This window comes from Meleagris gallopavo, chromosome 4 (assembly GCF_905368555.1).
Source record: "Meleagris gallopavo chromosome 4, MGAL_WU_HG_1.1, whole genome shotgun sequence".
Lineage (NCBI taxonomy): Eukaryota > Metazoa > Chordata > Aves > Galliformes > Phasianidae > Meleagris > Meleagris gallopavo.
In genome coordinates, this window is record NC_139407.1 from 65,704,227 (window position 1) to 65,719,970 (window position 15,744).

The 15,744-nt window shown below is 38.8% G+C and overlaps 1 protein-coding gene across 1 annotated transcript in view; it reads right to left on the bottom strand.

Annotated features, from left to right (window-relative positions):
• The window catches only part of EIF2AK3 (eukaryotic translation initiation factor 2 alpha kinase 3), a 40,898-nt gene that overhangs the window by 5,307 nt on the left and 19,847 nt on the right, over positions 1–15,744 (bottom strand). Inside the window, exons 3-13 of the mRNA XM_085223722.1 lie at positions 14,461–14,655; positions 11,973–12,103; positions 9,730–9,964; positions 9,291–9,453; positions 8,235–8,372; positions 7,600–7,722; positions 7,223–7,443; positions 6,776–6,888; positions 5,607–5,729; positions 4,294–4,443; positions 2,493–3,279 (exon numbers count right to left, since the gene is read on the bottom strand). Of these exons, the coding sequence (XP_085079848.1) occupies positions 2,493–3,279; positions 4,294–4,443; positions 5,607–5,729; positions 6,776–6,888; positions 7,223–7,443; positions 7,600–7,722; positions 8,235–8,372; positions 9,291–9,453; positions 9,730–9,964; positions 11,973–12,103; positions 14,461–14,655 (2,379 nt within the window). The remainder of the gene's footprint in view (positions 1–2,492; positions 3,280–4,293; positions 4,444–5,606; positions 5,730–6,775; positions 6,889–7,222; positions 7,444–7,599; positions 7,723–8,234; positions 8,373–9,290; positions 9,454–9,729; positions 9,965–11,972; positions 12,104–14,460; positions 14,656–15,744) is intronic.

Here is a 15,744-nt window from a genome sequence, read left to right on the forward strand (position 1 = left end):
AGTATGTGGCACAACACCTTATCTTATCAATAAAAGTAGACCTTGTTCCTAGATTTCCAGTCTGCAGTTGGCATTGCATAGTTTAACTGTGGAAATAACCATTTCTGTAACAGTGCTTAAGAACTTCACAATTCCCAAGGATTCCTATTTTAAAGTCCATCCAATTTCCTCAGTTAAAAGCAAACCCACTCTGTGCCAGAAAAGACAGAAGAAAAGGAGACTAGTTTTCATAAGCATGTAAAAACACAACTATTTGCTACTGCTGAGCTATTGAGGTATCTAACTTGTTAGTTTCACATTACCCATAGCCTGCCTGTAAAACCAGGTCTTATCACCCACTGTACTTTTCAGGACTGAATGTCCTTTGGAGTCACAGCTCATTTAGTGCACAAAAGTTACTATCCTGTTAAGCCTGTTTAGGGAAAGCCTTCTCAAGTTGTTCAACTAAGTAAATAAAATATAACCTCACGTTCAAACAGTTGCTAACTCTGACCTTAAGATGTTCCAACAAAACTCCATGCAAATGGTAAGAGTGAATCAGCTTCAAGACTATCTATCTAAGCTTTACTGAACAGCAACCTAAGAGTCTGCAGAGGGTTACAACAGAAAGTACTGTTAAGAAATGTTATTAATTAACACATCTAGCAACATATTGACATAATGATTAAATTACTTCTCCGGTCATTTCCTTGAGCACTAAAGATTTTTCAGATAATGGCTCAAAGTAATATCTTAGTGCTGGACCTTTTCTAACTTTGGTTATCTTTTTGTGTGTTATTGAACTTGAATCCCCTTTAACTGCCACGTCCAAGATGGTATTTTCATGTTCTGCTTCTACTGCTACCATATGATCACCATCTGAGGAGCTACAAGAATGGTTGTAAGCATTTCAGTGCTTACTGCACTGAGGTAGGCAACAATGGCTCCTCAAGTAACAGGTACTGCATCTCCATTTGACAAAAGCAAAGGAGTCAATTCCTCACAGTTTAGAAGACTAAGACTAACTTCAGTTGGGCCCTTTAACTAAATTCTGGTACTGTGTAACCAATACAAACACCCCCAGAGCTAAGACTTCCATCAAGATGAGGCACAAACTAGCATAGGTTCAAAAGCAAAATGAAAGGAAGACACAAAAGTTATGCTTGTCTTCAGTTATCTTCAAAAATAACCACAGCCTTTCCCATGCTGTACAGCACTCACTTCCAGTCTTAACAGCCTGGATGTTATCAGACATTAAAACGTCATGAATCCCTCAGAAATTTGCTTTTGGAGAGTCAGCACTGACTCAAAATTCAACTCCAGAACAGTTTAAATTTCAATCCTAGAGCAGTAATATATAACTTACTTTCTCCCAAACCAGGAGTAACACTGCTGCTGTCCACCAGTACTTCTATGGAAAGCAGAAGATATATACTAGAATTATCTGCTTCACTTGAAAGGACAGAACAGGTTTCAAAATAGCTTTCTTTGCCATACAGCTCAGCAATAAACAAACCTGTATAAAGTTCCTGAACCAAAAATGCCATAAAATAAAAGCAGCTGATCTGTACGGGGTACAAAAAGTCTTGCTGTAAAAAAAACAAACCTGCAGTAATGAATAATTAATTTTTACTTCCTGGAGCACTACATCTCCAAATTGTTATACAGACATGAATTCAGCTTTTTTAACATCTATCCTGAGGTCAGTGATAGGTAGTCATCTATCTTAGTGAGACTCTCCTACTGGGGCTGCTCAGCCTACAGCAGAGGAGGCTCAGAAGGATCTCATCAGCGTCCACAAATCCCTGTAGGAAAGTGCAAGAGGACAGAGACAGGCTTTGTTCAGTTGTGTTTAGGCATAACCCAGAGCCCTGGAGCTCTCCCAGCTCATCAGGCAGCACTGCGGTGCTAGGCTGGAGCATTGGCACAGGGACCAGAGAGTGTGAGTTTAGCCCAAATCTGGGTTTTTCTTCAAAATTTGCCTGGATGTGGGCCTGGGCACCCTGCTCTGAGTGTTCCTGCTAGGGCATGGCTGGGCCAGAAGGACTCAGAGGTCCCTGCAAGCCTCATCCGTTCTGTGGTTTCTCTCCCATGCTGTACTACTTTCACATAAAAAACACCCCAAACCAAACCAAAACAACAACAATTAAAAAAAACCCCACCACCCTACCTGTAGCAGGGCATGATCTGTCAATTTAAAGCAGAACTTGACACAGCTGAAGACTCTGGCACTGCTGTTAGGAGCAGTCAAATGTGTAACTGCTAACACTCAAGCTAGCAAGATTATTTCAGTCAGTCCATGTGTTTCAGGAATTTTACAATAGCAGAGCATAGGCAGTTCAAGTTACAACAACTCCAAAGAAAATCTCATGATAGTAAATGAGAAAAATGTTTCCCATACTGCCAGTATGGGAAATAAAGTAATGTAAGCCACAATTTGGAAACTTCAGACATTTGGTCATGACCATGCCAACAGATAAAAACATTTCCAATAGTATCCTAGGAATACAAACCTTAAGATCCCTGTGCATTAATCCTTTACTATGCAGAAAATCAACTGCTTCAGCTATCTGCAGAAATATCTGCAGACACTCTGTCCTTTCCCTCTCCTCTATTATGCATCGTCTGCTCATCCAGTCTTTTAGGTTCTCTTTCCTGCAGAGCTGCATTTGGATGTAAAGATACACCTTTGGAGAGGTGGGCTTGACTTTTTCTGTAGTATTTTTAGAAAGGTCAAGGCTTAAACTTGTTGGCCTTGGTGGAGAAACAGATAGGGGACTTCCTGAAGATTTCTTGTTACCAGGTTCCTTTGTACTCGTTGGCTTGTCCTCAGAAAGACTTTCATCACATGAAGCATCAATTTTATCTTCCTTACTAGAAGCATTTCCACAACCAGAATCCTCGAACACAATAGAGGAGGAGGTCCCTTCCCTCAGCTGTACCACAGGAACAGCTGGAAGATGGACTTCCAGGGAGTGATCCAATTCGGAGTGACCCAACTCATTACTGTTGATAGTACTGTCTTCTACATCACAGCCTGTAAGAACGCTGTCCTGAAGGTTCAGCAGTGGATCTTCTGACTGGTGCAAGTCCCTGTTGTCTGAAGCAAAAAATTCCAGAGGAGAGAACTCACTTTCAGATGAATCAGACTGACCATGTGGTATTCCCACAGAGAAAGACCTTCCCTTCTCTGATGAAGCAGCAATAACTTCAATGTGGTCCTTCGTAGAAAACGGCTCTGTTCTGATCTTAAATGATGGGACGTCCATTGGACTGGGAGAACTGAGTGGCCAATCGGTGCTAGGAAAGCAAAATGAAGAGGTCAGTACTACAGAATTTCATCCCACTAGAATGCATTTTCAGAAGACTTTTTCTGAAAACAAAGTACCACGGCAAAACAGGAAATAACTACGCATGTCTGGGAACCATTAATAAGCAGGATTTGTCACCTATTTTTCTTAGCAAGTATAATATCTCCTAATTGAGACAAGAATGTTTGGATAGCATCTCCCAAATAGAAAAGAAAAACAGCAAGCTCTACTGCCAAGTTCCCAATGTGCAATCAGGCTCAACTTCAGCTCAAACAAACCTCATTCCTTTAGAGCAAGCATTGACAAAACTATTTAAAGTGCCTTAGAAGAATTACAGCTGTGAAATGTTGGTTTAGTGCCTAAAATACAAAATCCGCTGTATTCTAAGAATTAGAATAGGCATGTTAAGATGTTATTATGAGACTACTAAATAGTGGATCAGAAGAATATTAGGTCTCGTTCTCCCTTGCCACTTTTAAATGTTGTTAACATACACCCACCTTTTCTGTACACCTAACGCCTACCTCCCTTATCTAATTTTTCATTTTTAACCTAACTCTACCAAGCTTTATAACACATCAGATTGATAATTCCTCACACATTTATGCTGAAATAAATTAACTGAAGTACTGAATCAGAGCTATCAAAACTAAGATAGACATTAAAAAAAGGACAGTTGTGGAAAGGAACAGAGAGAACAGAGCTGTCGAAAGTTAAAACCAAATCACAGTAGTAAACAGTGCTCTGATCTTCCTCAAGATTCCCAGTTAGGAAAGTGATATTAAGAATTTCAAGATGTTTCTGAAGCTTAAAGAAGGGCCTTAAAGAGGACCCAGAAATTAAGAAATGCCATGCATGAATGTGACACATTTGTATCTTGTTGAACTGACAATTTGATGGTCAATAACTATTTATTTCCTACTCTTTCCTAGTTCATCTTCCACTTGCCCAGTTCTGTTGGCATACAACCTCAAATTCAACTGATTAAAGACACACAAGTTACCTTTCATCTTTTAACCATTGTTCATCCATCTTTTCCTGCCATCCCTCAGGTGGAGCTTCCAGCCATGCGTTGAAGTACCGAACAATACCTGGATGCTCAAGTTTAGCTAATGCCTTGACCTCCCGCATCACTTTCTCACGTGCCAGTTCCCTAGGATTTGGGGTGAGAAGAAAAACAGTGACATGGTTACCAAAAGCAATAGCATAGCACAGAAAATTCTGCAAAAGAATTTAACCAATGTTAGCCATGTGTAAGCCAGGCTTGCAGTATCACTCTTCACCCAACAGCCAGACCTTTTTCAAATTCCCCAGTAATTCCTTTATGTTAGAAGCATGGAGGAACAGTGTGCTCCTAACAGCTAAGCATTTATTCACCTCTTTTCAAATAATTACAGGCAGAAAACTGAAAAGAAAGGTTCATCTTGTTCTCAACTGCTTACAAGGAGAGAAAACAGAAACCCACTAGACAGCAATATTCTACAGGGATGTAGAAGACACTGGCACAACAGACAGATAGAAATACCTTCGTGTTTCTTTTTTAACTGGCACAACATAAAGACTATCTTCATTCTACGGACCTCTTGTTAAGACCATAAGACTCCATCAAATGAAGTTTAATGGTTTTATTCAAATGATTTGGATATGCTTGGAAAAGGCTACCTTAAATTTCTGAACAAAATCTTTTATCTTAAGTAATCACGTTTATTTAACACATTCAAAAAATAGTAATTCTAGATTTCACAGCTTTACCCCCCTCCCACTACTGGCCTGCCTGTTGCTGTTCTAACTTGAGATTTCCAGAAGCAGTGTCTCCCATCTCCCACTAAAAGGAAGTTCTGTGTAGGATAATTCAGCATCAAGGCTTGACCACCTATGACTGAAAGAAAAGGTAGGGGTTGTGGGACCGGAGAATGAAACACATGGATAAATGGAGTCAAAAAAGCAGGAGAGGAAAGGGGATGAGAAAGAAAGGGTGGAATAGGAAAGGTAAGGAAAGAAAGGAGAGAAGCAAATTAACAGTGCTACAAATAACTAGTGCTGTTACTAAAGGCTCAATTCATCAAGGAAATCAATGGAGTTCCCATGTAGCTGCAACATCCTCATAAGGGTCCTGCTATGTTAGCAGCTTAGCCAAACAGGTCACCCTTCTGCTGTGAATACATATGCCAAATTCTTGATGCCAAAATTAAGTCAGCCCGCCCATTAAAAAGTATGTCATCCATCCTAATGCAGAATGTGGGAAATCAGTTCAGGAACTGTGTAAGATCCTGCCAGTCACTAATTTTTCTAGTTCTCAGTAAACTTAGTCAGTACCTGTTAGGCAAACGGATCCTTTTGATAGCATAGTTGCAGTCATCCACTTTATTTTTGGCTTCAAAAACGACTCCAAAACCTCCACGGCCCAGACACTGAATTGGTTCAAAATCTGTTAGATATCTGGAGGAGAGGGATGTGAATAAGGGACAGAAGAATGGATGGAGAAAAATGCGTTAGCAAGGATAGACATAAATGAATGCTGTGTTGTTTTTTTTCTTTTTCTCTTTTTTTTTTTGTGAGGAAAAGGGGTTTAAGTGTTAAATAATTCTGTACAGGCAAAACGTGCTGAATGACTTAAAGCATTTCTCCTCTTCCTCCTCTGCTCACCCACCCACTGAGGTAATCAGATGGTTACCTACTTAGGAAACCGACAGGTGCTGATTATGCATTTATTCAGTGTCTATCACATCCTCAGCAAGACTCCTTACACGTGCATCTGAGTGCATCTGACAAACTGAAGAAGCCTTGCAGAGTGCCAGGTTTTATGACTACAGGATCACGGACCATAGATATTTCAGTTAAACTCCCATGCCCAATTTAGGTGGTGATAGATGAGTATTTTCCAAATTACAATGTGCTTTTAACCCCACCACAAATAAGTATTTTTGCTACTAGTCCTGAGCACATCTTCTGAAATATCACTTCTTAAACTTCACTATCTTTCTTCTTCATTTTAAATAGTCCATTTCCTACTTTTGGCAAATTAGGAATGGTCACATTTTCTCCTATTACTGACATGCCCCTATAGACCCATTTTAAACTACTCTTTCCAAATAAGCAACAAAGGTTTCTTCCATATATACTCTGCTTGTTCTGTAGCATACATAAAACGTGTTTCCATCTGCAATTCCCATGTTCTAATCCAGAAGCACAGGAACAGACAGAACAAGAACATTAAGAATCAATCCTTCATTTCACCTATCAGCAGGAAGTATTTGAGCAACATTCCCAAGCAGAGGTCCTGTGCTGGCTCTGAGGGACTGCTTAGACCAATCATAACAGCAATCTCCCATTGATAATGGGGCAAAAGGGTTCTTTTTCATTGTTCTGTGGAGTAGGGGGACTACAGGTAGTAAGAACTAATGACCACCAACTCTTTTTTCCAGACAGCATTAGTTTTCACACTGACTAAAAACTTTGTATGAGCTGTATTGAACTGAATTCACCTTGATACGTATCCAGAGTTCTTGACATCACTCCAGCTGGTGTCCTTAACATCTCCACATGCAGGCTCATATTTGCTATCAGTCTGACACTGCGTTTCAGATTCCTTCCGCAGCTAATATGGTGACCAAAACAAGAACAAAAACAAAAATTCAAGTCCTAACTACTTGAGATCAGTTTGTACCTGTAGATAAGGCATTCCATTATTTCAGTGTAAGCCTCTCCAAAGTAATCAGACATGGTTGAAGCAATGTAATCTGCTTGCTGAAGCAGATAAGCAAATTGTGCGTGGCAGCTGACAGCCTTCACAGATAGATTAAGTAATAAATTTAGGCTACGTTATCTCATAAATTATTAACACCACACAGAGCAGAATCAAACCCAAAAGAAAAAGGCCAGAATAACACTTCCTGTATTTGGGATTGAGGAAAAAAAAATAAAATACTTACTCTGCTGTAGGGATGGGGATGGAAAAGTTTGCGTACAATAAAGGTTGTGGCCACGATGCAAAATATAATGGTGCCAACGATTTCTTTCCACCAGTGAAGCAGAAGAACAGGATCTTTTTTGCGAATGTTTTTGTAATTCATATCATCAAAAAATCTAACAGTGATCTGGGTGCTACGTTTATTTCTCTCTCTTTTATAGTAGGGTAAATAATAACCATTATCTGCATAGAAAAGACATATAAAGGGCACAGATTTGTTTGTACACAACTACAAAGCAAATGTTTCTCATAAATAAGCTTTCTCAATAGACACTGGGTGTGTGTGAGCACACTTTGTTTTTGTTGTGTAACACTTCAAAATTCAGAAGGTCCACCTACCATATGGATACTGTAGGACTGAAAGTGCTCCATTGCTGTATTCCTCATGAGAATACTTGTCATTGCTGAGACACTTATCAAATTCATCCGACCCCACCAACACTGGAGTCCTGGAAGGAGAATCTAAGCAAAGAAGAGACAACTTTCTGAGATGGATGATTATTAACAAGATTCTGCCCTTGGATGACTTTCATGAGAACTCCAATTGCATTATCTTAGAAAACATGAGGTTGCCAGATCAGGCCGTAAGGACCAAAATTAATGCAAGGAAACACAAAGGAGGTAAAAATCAAGAGAGGTAACCACCACTGAATACTACTTTCCAACCTAAATACACTTTTCAGTCTAAATACTATTTTGGACAAATCAACTAACTCATATTCACATCATGCAAAAAAATTCTTCTTCTGGTAAAACAATTGTTTTAGAAGACCAACATTCCATCGCTTTAGAAGACTCCATCAAATCCATAGAGTTACTTACAATTCAAATACCTCATTAAAAAAAAAAGAATTAATAGAGCACAGATGTTCCCAACCGTAAACTCATTCAGGAACTAGTAGACTAGCTTGAAAATTATCAGAAAGATGCTTTTAGGTCTAAGACAATAAATGACACTGTGAGTTGTTACTTACGGATTAAGGGCTTCCATTTAATTTTGGGGAGGGGAATAATTGCATTATCATTCCTGGATTCCAGAGCCTTTGGGTTGGTTGGGAATTTTTCAGAAATTCTGACTGATGATTGAAGATACAGCTGGCCCCTGTACATACCTGAGAAACAAAACAGAGAGCATATTATTAAGACTATCCTTCATTCCTATGAAGGTATCCTTCATTCTCAGACTCAAATTATCCAGTTAAGATGTACGGTTTAGAATACTTTTGAAAGCATTTCTCTATATTCTGAGAATCTGAGATACTGACTGATTGAATTCAAGTAGAACATACTGCCTTTGCTCTAGAAAAGCATGAGTTCAGAACATCTTCAAAAAATTGCCACCAGTTCTGAAGAGTTACCAAGCATCTTGGGCTTAGCCTAAGTAAGACTTCCTTCAAACTTCCTACCCTTGTTAATGCTGGTGAACACAACTCTTCAACAGCTGTTAAAAGGAAGGCTGAAAATATCTGTGTGACCACTAATAAGAAAGGCTTCAAGATAGAGGCTAAGACAAAAAAAAGAGTCCTTGAAAACCAAAGCACATCTTCCATGCAGAGACAGATAGACAGCTGAGAAGAAGGGCCTGGAGCCATTATTTCAAACTGTCACAAATCACATCAAATTAATTCTAATAGCTGGATAAAAACTCAATCAGATATGAGCTTAACTGAAATATCTTCATGGGAAGTTACTGCAGTCAGTGCAGAGGAAAAAAAATAATGTGGAAAATTAGAGGGCTAGAGGGAGATATTTCTTACAGCTCTCTGAGCAATAAGACTGCATTGTTAACTATAAACCTATCTCTAAAAGTTTCAAGATTTGCAATCATGTGCAAAGCACTGCACTTATAAAGCAGTAAATGGAATAGAATACGTTGTTTTAATACCTACTTTTTCTTTGTTAAAACACAACATCATCTATGTACCACTTTAGGCCAAATAGTCATAGAAATTAATTCTACCAGTATGGAAAGATCTGCTTTACTAAAAGCTCACAGAAAACGATGATGTTTACAACAGCTGGTGACTCACCCAAATAGACACTGGATTCTGTGGCCCCTCTGGCAGCTTCCACAAGATCCTCCTCATCTTCTAACACTTCATTGTTTGTGGTGTAACTTGTGTCATCAAACAGACTGATTGGAATTACCTTGCCATCCTTAACCAGCCATGCAGAAGCAATTGGAGTGCAAAACTGAAGAAGATAGAGATAACAAGGAAATGAATGTCATATTAATTAGATGTTATGTAAGACATAAATGCCTCAGTTTGGTTTGTGTAGCAGATGTAGCAGCTCAAAAACACAACATCAGTAAAATAAGCTCCAAAAAGATGTGTGCTTCTTTTTTTTCTTTCTTTTTTTTTTTTTTTTAAACACAGAGACAGCATCTAAAACTCAGGATGAAAGACATCAACTATGAAGCTGCATAGCTTCTACAACTGTAACATTTATCATTGTTTCTTCCCACACCTGGTATTCCCATTCGAGATGTCCTCCTCGTCTGTTAAAAGCCATAACCTTCCAGTCAGCCACTGAGACTTTGATCACTGTATCTTTCATCATTGCCTCCTGCTCATCCACATCTGAAATTATTTTTGTTTCTTCTTTGTTCACATGTAATTTAAAATTGCTCTCAATGTATCCTGCTCTATTTTCTATGTCTGGGACATAGTGCAGCTCAAAGTGACCAACACTGAAATTCCACCTAAAAGAAAAAGAGGAAAAAAAGAATTTGTAAAAGTTAGTTATATATTCTAAGCAAGTACCATACCCTCAATTCAAAGATTCTTAAACTGAATTACTTATATTTGACCCAGTCAGTCAAATTAACACAGCTGTACCAGGAGAGGGAGTGCTAATCCTATAACTGTATCCAGAGTACAAACCAAACAAGAAAGAAATCTTGTTGTCTAGCATGATATCCAAGGTTAGAAGCTGATGAAGTAGTGCCAATGACATTAAAGGGATAGCATATGGAGAGGGCAATTAAAAATCATCAAATAATAATAAAGCTAGGTCTGTTTAGGAAAAAAGATGTTACATAGTTGATAAAAGCATAAAGCATTTAGGAAGCAGCATTCTGCAGAAGACATAATTCACTAACAAAGGATATTTTATTTTAAATGTAAAGCTTTCAGGCAAGAGAAGGGATGGTGCTTTCTTTTTTGTTTGTTTCTTTTAAGCCCACACAGAAAACATAACACAGGATCTCTTTGATGGGCAATTCAATGAAGCCAGGACAGCTCATGTTACAGGTTAACATACTCTGAGACAAATATGGCTATATAAGGAACACAGAGCTGTCTTGCACAGCCTAAAACTCTTCAACTTTTGTAAACCAATAAACTGGGACAAAATCAAAATTATTCTCAGAAAAATAAAGAGTTCTTATTTCCACCACATAGAGCTGTAATTATGTTGTAGACAAATACAGAGGGGAAAGAATGGCAAGTTTGTGTCTGAAAGAGCAAAAAGAGGGAAAACACTCCTTTAACAACATGTTTGGGTACCCAGAGCATCTCTATTTCTGGCTACAACAACTGAAGAATTCATGTACCAAAGGTACCATGCTATTTTTCTGAAAGACATGTGCAAACGACAAACACGCTTTCATGACTTACCTCTCTCCGGCAGTATCAGTCTCTAAGAATCAAGATTTCTCTTAAGACTTCTCATTTGCTAATCTATTCAAGTTTTAATTAGCTTCTTTCTGACAGACTGCAGACACACTACCTGTCAAATCCTGCTGCAAACAGAAGAGGGAGCAGGTGAACAGAGAATGACTAGCTCCCCATTGAACTGGTGGGCAGTTACTGTACCTTTGTATAGCAATCAGCCTTGTAAACTTGTATTTAAGGAAGATGTTTTGGTTTTTTTTTCAGTTGTCGTTGGGTTGGGTTTTATTGTTTGTTTTGGGTGTGTGCTATTTTTTTATTTTTTATTTTTAGAAATCTCAGTGTACTGAAAACTTCAAAGTGAGAGCATGAGGGAAGTCACAGACCAAAGCAATTTTTACAGCTTGTGAAGAAAAGAACACCTATATCATGAAACAAAAAGAGAAGTAAGAGTGAGGCTTTTTGAAATGTCTTCAGTCTTAATGTGTTCATTTTTTGTCAACTTAAAATGAAAGCTAAAACATCAAGTATTAAAAAAGGGACAATTACCATTAGTAGGCCAGATTGGATGGGGCCCTGGGCAGCCTGGTCTAGTATTAAATGTGAAGGTTGGTGGCCCTGCATGTGGCAGGGGGTTGAAGATTCATGATCCTTGAGGTCCCTTCCAACCCTGGCCATTCTGTGATTCTGTGATTCTGTAAAGAACTTAAGAAGAGAATCAAAAAATCACAGAAGGCTTTCAGGCTATCTCCTGCTATACAAAATGATCAGTTGAAACAAACTATAGAGACATTTATCTTGTGCAGTAGAGAAATGACAGACTTTTGAGATATACAGGGACAAGAAAAGTCACTGTCATTTGACTTAAGGGAAATAAGTATGGACTAGTATTTTTTCTAATGGTCTAAAACTGAAAATAGAGATATTTTTTTTCCAGAAACATTGAAGACCAGAAGAGATAGGTGCTAAATAACAAGTCTGTGACATTCCTTTGGTACAAACTCCCTCATTCCTTTTCTACCGAGAGTAAAAAGGTCATATTCTTAAAGTGTTACGAATTAAAAGCTCAAATCTAAAAGCTGTAATTATAATACTCACTTCTCATTACCACTGCGTGGTCCAACAGCACGGACTGTTTTCTGAGTTCGTCGTAACAGCAGTGTGTCCTCCTGCTCTGCCTCATCGTCATCCCACCGGCGACAGCCCACAGCTGAGCAGATGTACTTCACCTAAGGGACAAGACAAGAGACTCACAGCTTGGAAATGTGAACAGTTTCAAGAGCAAAAAAAAAGTGCATCCAACACGAATGTTCAAAACTAACAATTGTTACAGTGCATTTTTGGCTCACGGGGGATACAGAGCTCCTTCCAGTACTTGAAGGGAGCATATAAACAGGAGAGGGTACGTCTGTTTACAAGGGTGGATAGTGATAGGGCAAGGGGGAATGGTTTTAAACTGAGACAGGGAGGTTTAAGTCAGATATTAGGAGGAAGTTTTTCACACAGAGGGTGGTGACACACTGGAACAGGTTGCCCAAGGAGGCTGTGGATGCCCCATCCCTGGAGGTATTCAAGGCCAGGCTGGATGTGGCTCTGGGCAGCCTGGTCTGCTGGTTGGTGACCCTGCACATAGCAGGGGGTTGGAATTGGATGATCATTGTGGTCCTTTTCAACCCAGGTCGTTTTGTGATTCTATCATTCTATGATTTTAGATGTTCAACTAGATGGATGTTGAAAAGCATGGTTTAAGAGAATTGCTTTTGCAAAATGTTCTAGGAATTCTACAGCATGGAACATCCTTGACTTACTGACTCTTTGCAAAGATTTCTATTCTAACAGAAAGAAATCATAGTTCCTCTTTTTCCTATGATACCTATTGACAGAAAGATAATTTCTAGTAGGTTCATAGTATAATTCTGTTTTTGTGCCGTATCTGCCTCAGCATAACTCTATTAACTTCAAATTAAGTACTACTGATCTATATAAAATACTGCAGAGCCATCCTACTTGGTCTTTTCAGCCATTAAAATGGGATGGGGACCTCAAATTAATGCTGTCACACAGACTTTGCAACAGTCCAATTCTCAAACTGTATTTGGAATATATACAGCCATTTGTGTTTTGAAAGTAAGTTGGACACACTTTCAGGAAGTGTGAATTGACATTTCAGTGCCAAAGACAACACACAGAATCACAGAATGGCCCGGGTTGGAAATGACCTCAAGGATCATGAATCTCCAACCCTCCCACCACAGGCAGGGCCACCAACCACCCCACTTAATATCAGCCCAGGACTCCATCCAACCTGGAAGGGATGGGGCACCAACAATCTCTCTGGGCAGCTGTTCCACACTGCCAGAACTCTTAACATGGAAGAGTAAAGCATTATTTCCTGTGTGCAGCACCTTTGTTACTGCAAGTCTGGGCCTGAATTAAAGCAGGAACTGAAATTACCACTTCCTCAACAGTTGGTACAAGTGCCCTTTGCCATCAACGAGAAAATCTACTAAACTAAAACTACTGCTTTGGACCTTTATCATGAGTGATCATTATAGAAACTGCAACAGCATTCTACATGAAAACACCTGGTTACAATGGAAAAAACTGTTATGGTTTTGTTTTGCTTTGAAAACCAAATATTATCATTTTTCTTTTTACCTGTTTTAAAATCAAACCAACATTTCTGATTTTAGCAAATATCTGCTATTCACTACACAAAATATCTGTGATCACTTAAATAATGCAGGACGTGGAAAGGGGAGGATAAGAAAGTCTAGAACTCAAAAGAATGCAATCAATTCCTGTGTTTTAATCCTTTTTTCCTTCTGTTTTTTAAAAACATACACCATTTAACCAGAAGATTTCAGAAAGAAAGAAAAAACAAAATGCTTTCTGAACCAGTCAGATAGAAAGTAGTTTTCAGCTTAACTTCTGCATGAGTTTAAAATTTAAGAACTCCTAAGGTAGAGTAAACTTATTGACAACAAGAACAAATCTCAGAAGTTCATGTACCTTGAATGCTTTTCTTGTTTTCAACCAGATACTCTTTGCTAGTTGAGAAAAAAATTAAAATCTTTAAGTGTGAAAAACGCATCATCTAAAACTTTATTTGATGTTCAGTAAGCTGAACTGTGAAGGCTGTTCCAGGCAGAGCACATAATAAAGCTGAACTCATCTTCCAATTCTGCAGAAAGGGGTCATTTCTTCCCCTTGATCTGAATTTGCTAACTCAGCACAAAAGTAATCCAATAGAAGCAAAGAGTTTTCTCCTAGGTTAGCAAATTGATTCTGCTTAGCAAATGGCAAGTGACAGAGGCAGCACTAGGGAGAGAGCAGAAGCTCACACACAAGAAGACACTGCAGTGATGCTCTCAGCAGTGTCATCTAACTGCACCAGCTGCTATGTCTTACTTCAGCCTGCTTCATTTGTTTCCCAAGAAATCTGTATTCTGCTCTTTGGTGCTGTGCAATCATACACCAGAACTGTAGTGCAGCTTAAATCTTAAGAGCAATCTACTTGCAAGATAATACTAGAAAAGAAGATACACAAATCTGAGACACATAAGACAACTTTTGAGGCTCTTACCTTCCCTGAGTAGGAGCTCAGCCCATAGCTTGTTAAAGACTTCCCCCCAACTAAGACAACATCCTCGCCCAGTTTGTAGGATGACTCAAGAAGAGATTCAACTGTGAAAGGAACTGCTTCCATGCTCTCTCGGTCCCGATCCCACTGGAAAAGGTCTCCATCCAAGGAAGGAATTATCATCTTATTTCCAAATACCTAAAACAAGCCAACAGAACATAAGCTACTACTTCTAGCAAAACATACCGAGATGCAAAATGAAGCATAGCGTGAGCAAGTATAGTGATTTATACTCCAGCACCTTATTTTATGGTTTTGTATCCCAGAATCTTATTTTTCAAAATTACAAAGAACACTTTCAGGCATCATGTTAAAAAACAGTTCAGTGTGTAACACTTCTTCCATTTTAAGCATAACATTTCAAAGCTCAATCAGTTGATTTCTATAATCCAGAGAAATAAGGGTAGAAGCAGTCTTGAAGAGATTGAACAGTGGCTGAAAACTAAGCACGTTACTGTGATTGTTTCAAGACAGTGGCATTCTAGGCAAAGCTCTAAATTTCTACACCTTCCTAGAGTGAATTTAGTAGTAAATACAGAACTGAACATTCCCTTCAGATCAGACAACTAAATTCTGTTCTAAAAGAAAAGCTGAGGCTGTACGTGTGCTCTTTTGCAATTGATGACTACACCAGAAAAGCCACCCTCCTTTAAAGCAGACAGAGCAATTACCACTGACAGACCTTACATTACATTTGTGGCTTTTCAAACAGTTAAATCCAACTCCTCCTCCCCAGATCGTCTTACGTTTATATACAGTTCCCTTCAAATTCTGATTTTTCTTAAAACACACAATAGGTCAAACATTCTTCACTGGGATCCAGTTTCATCCATTACACGGATATTCAAGGAGATCCTCATTCGGAAGCATGAGTCATTGTCAATGAGTACTAAGGGACTTATTAAGAAACTCATTATCAGCATGATAGACCATAACTAATACTGTGGAGCCACGGTGGCTGCGCCCATCAAGAAGAGAGAAACTGTAATCCCTCTAATCTTAGCTTTTGAGGATATGGATTAATGTGGAAGATTTTAATGCTTCTGCAGACCTTCTGTCCATTTGGGCAGTACCCTACAACATAATTACATTATATTCAGACCCCTTACACATTCTAAGGACTACTTCTGGTATGTATATATTAGTTACTTCAAAGGAAACATGCACACATGATCCAGGAGTTTTCTGCTTGGAATCAATGTAAGTTCTGATGTTACATCTTCTGCA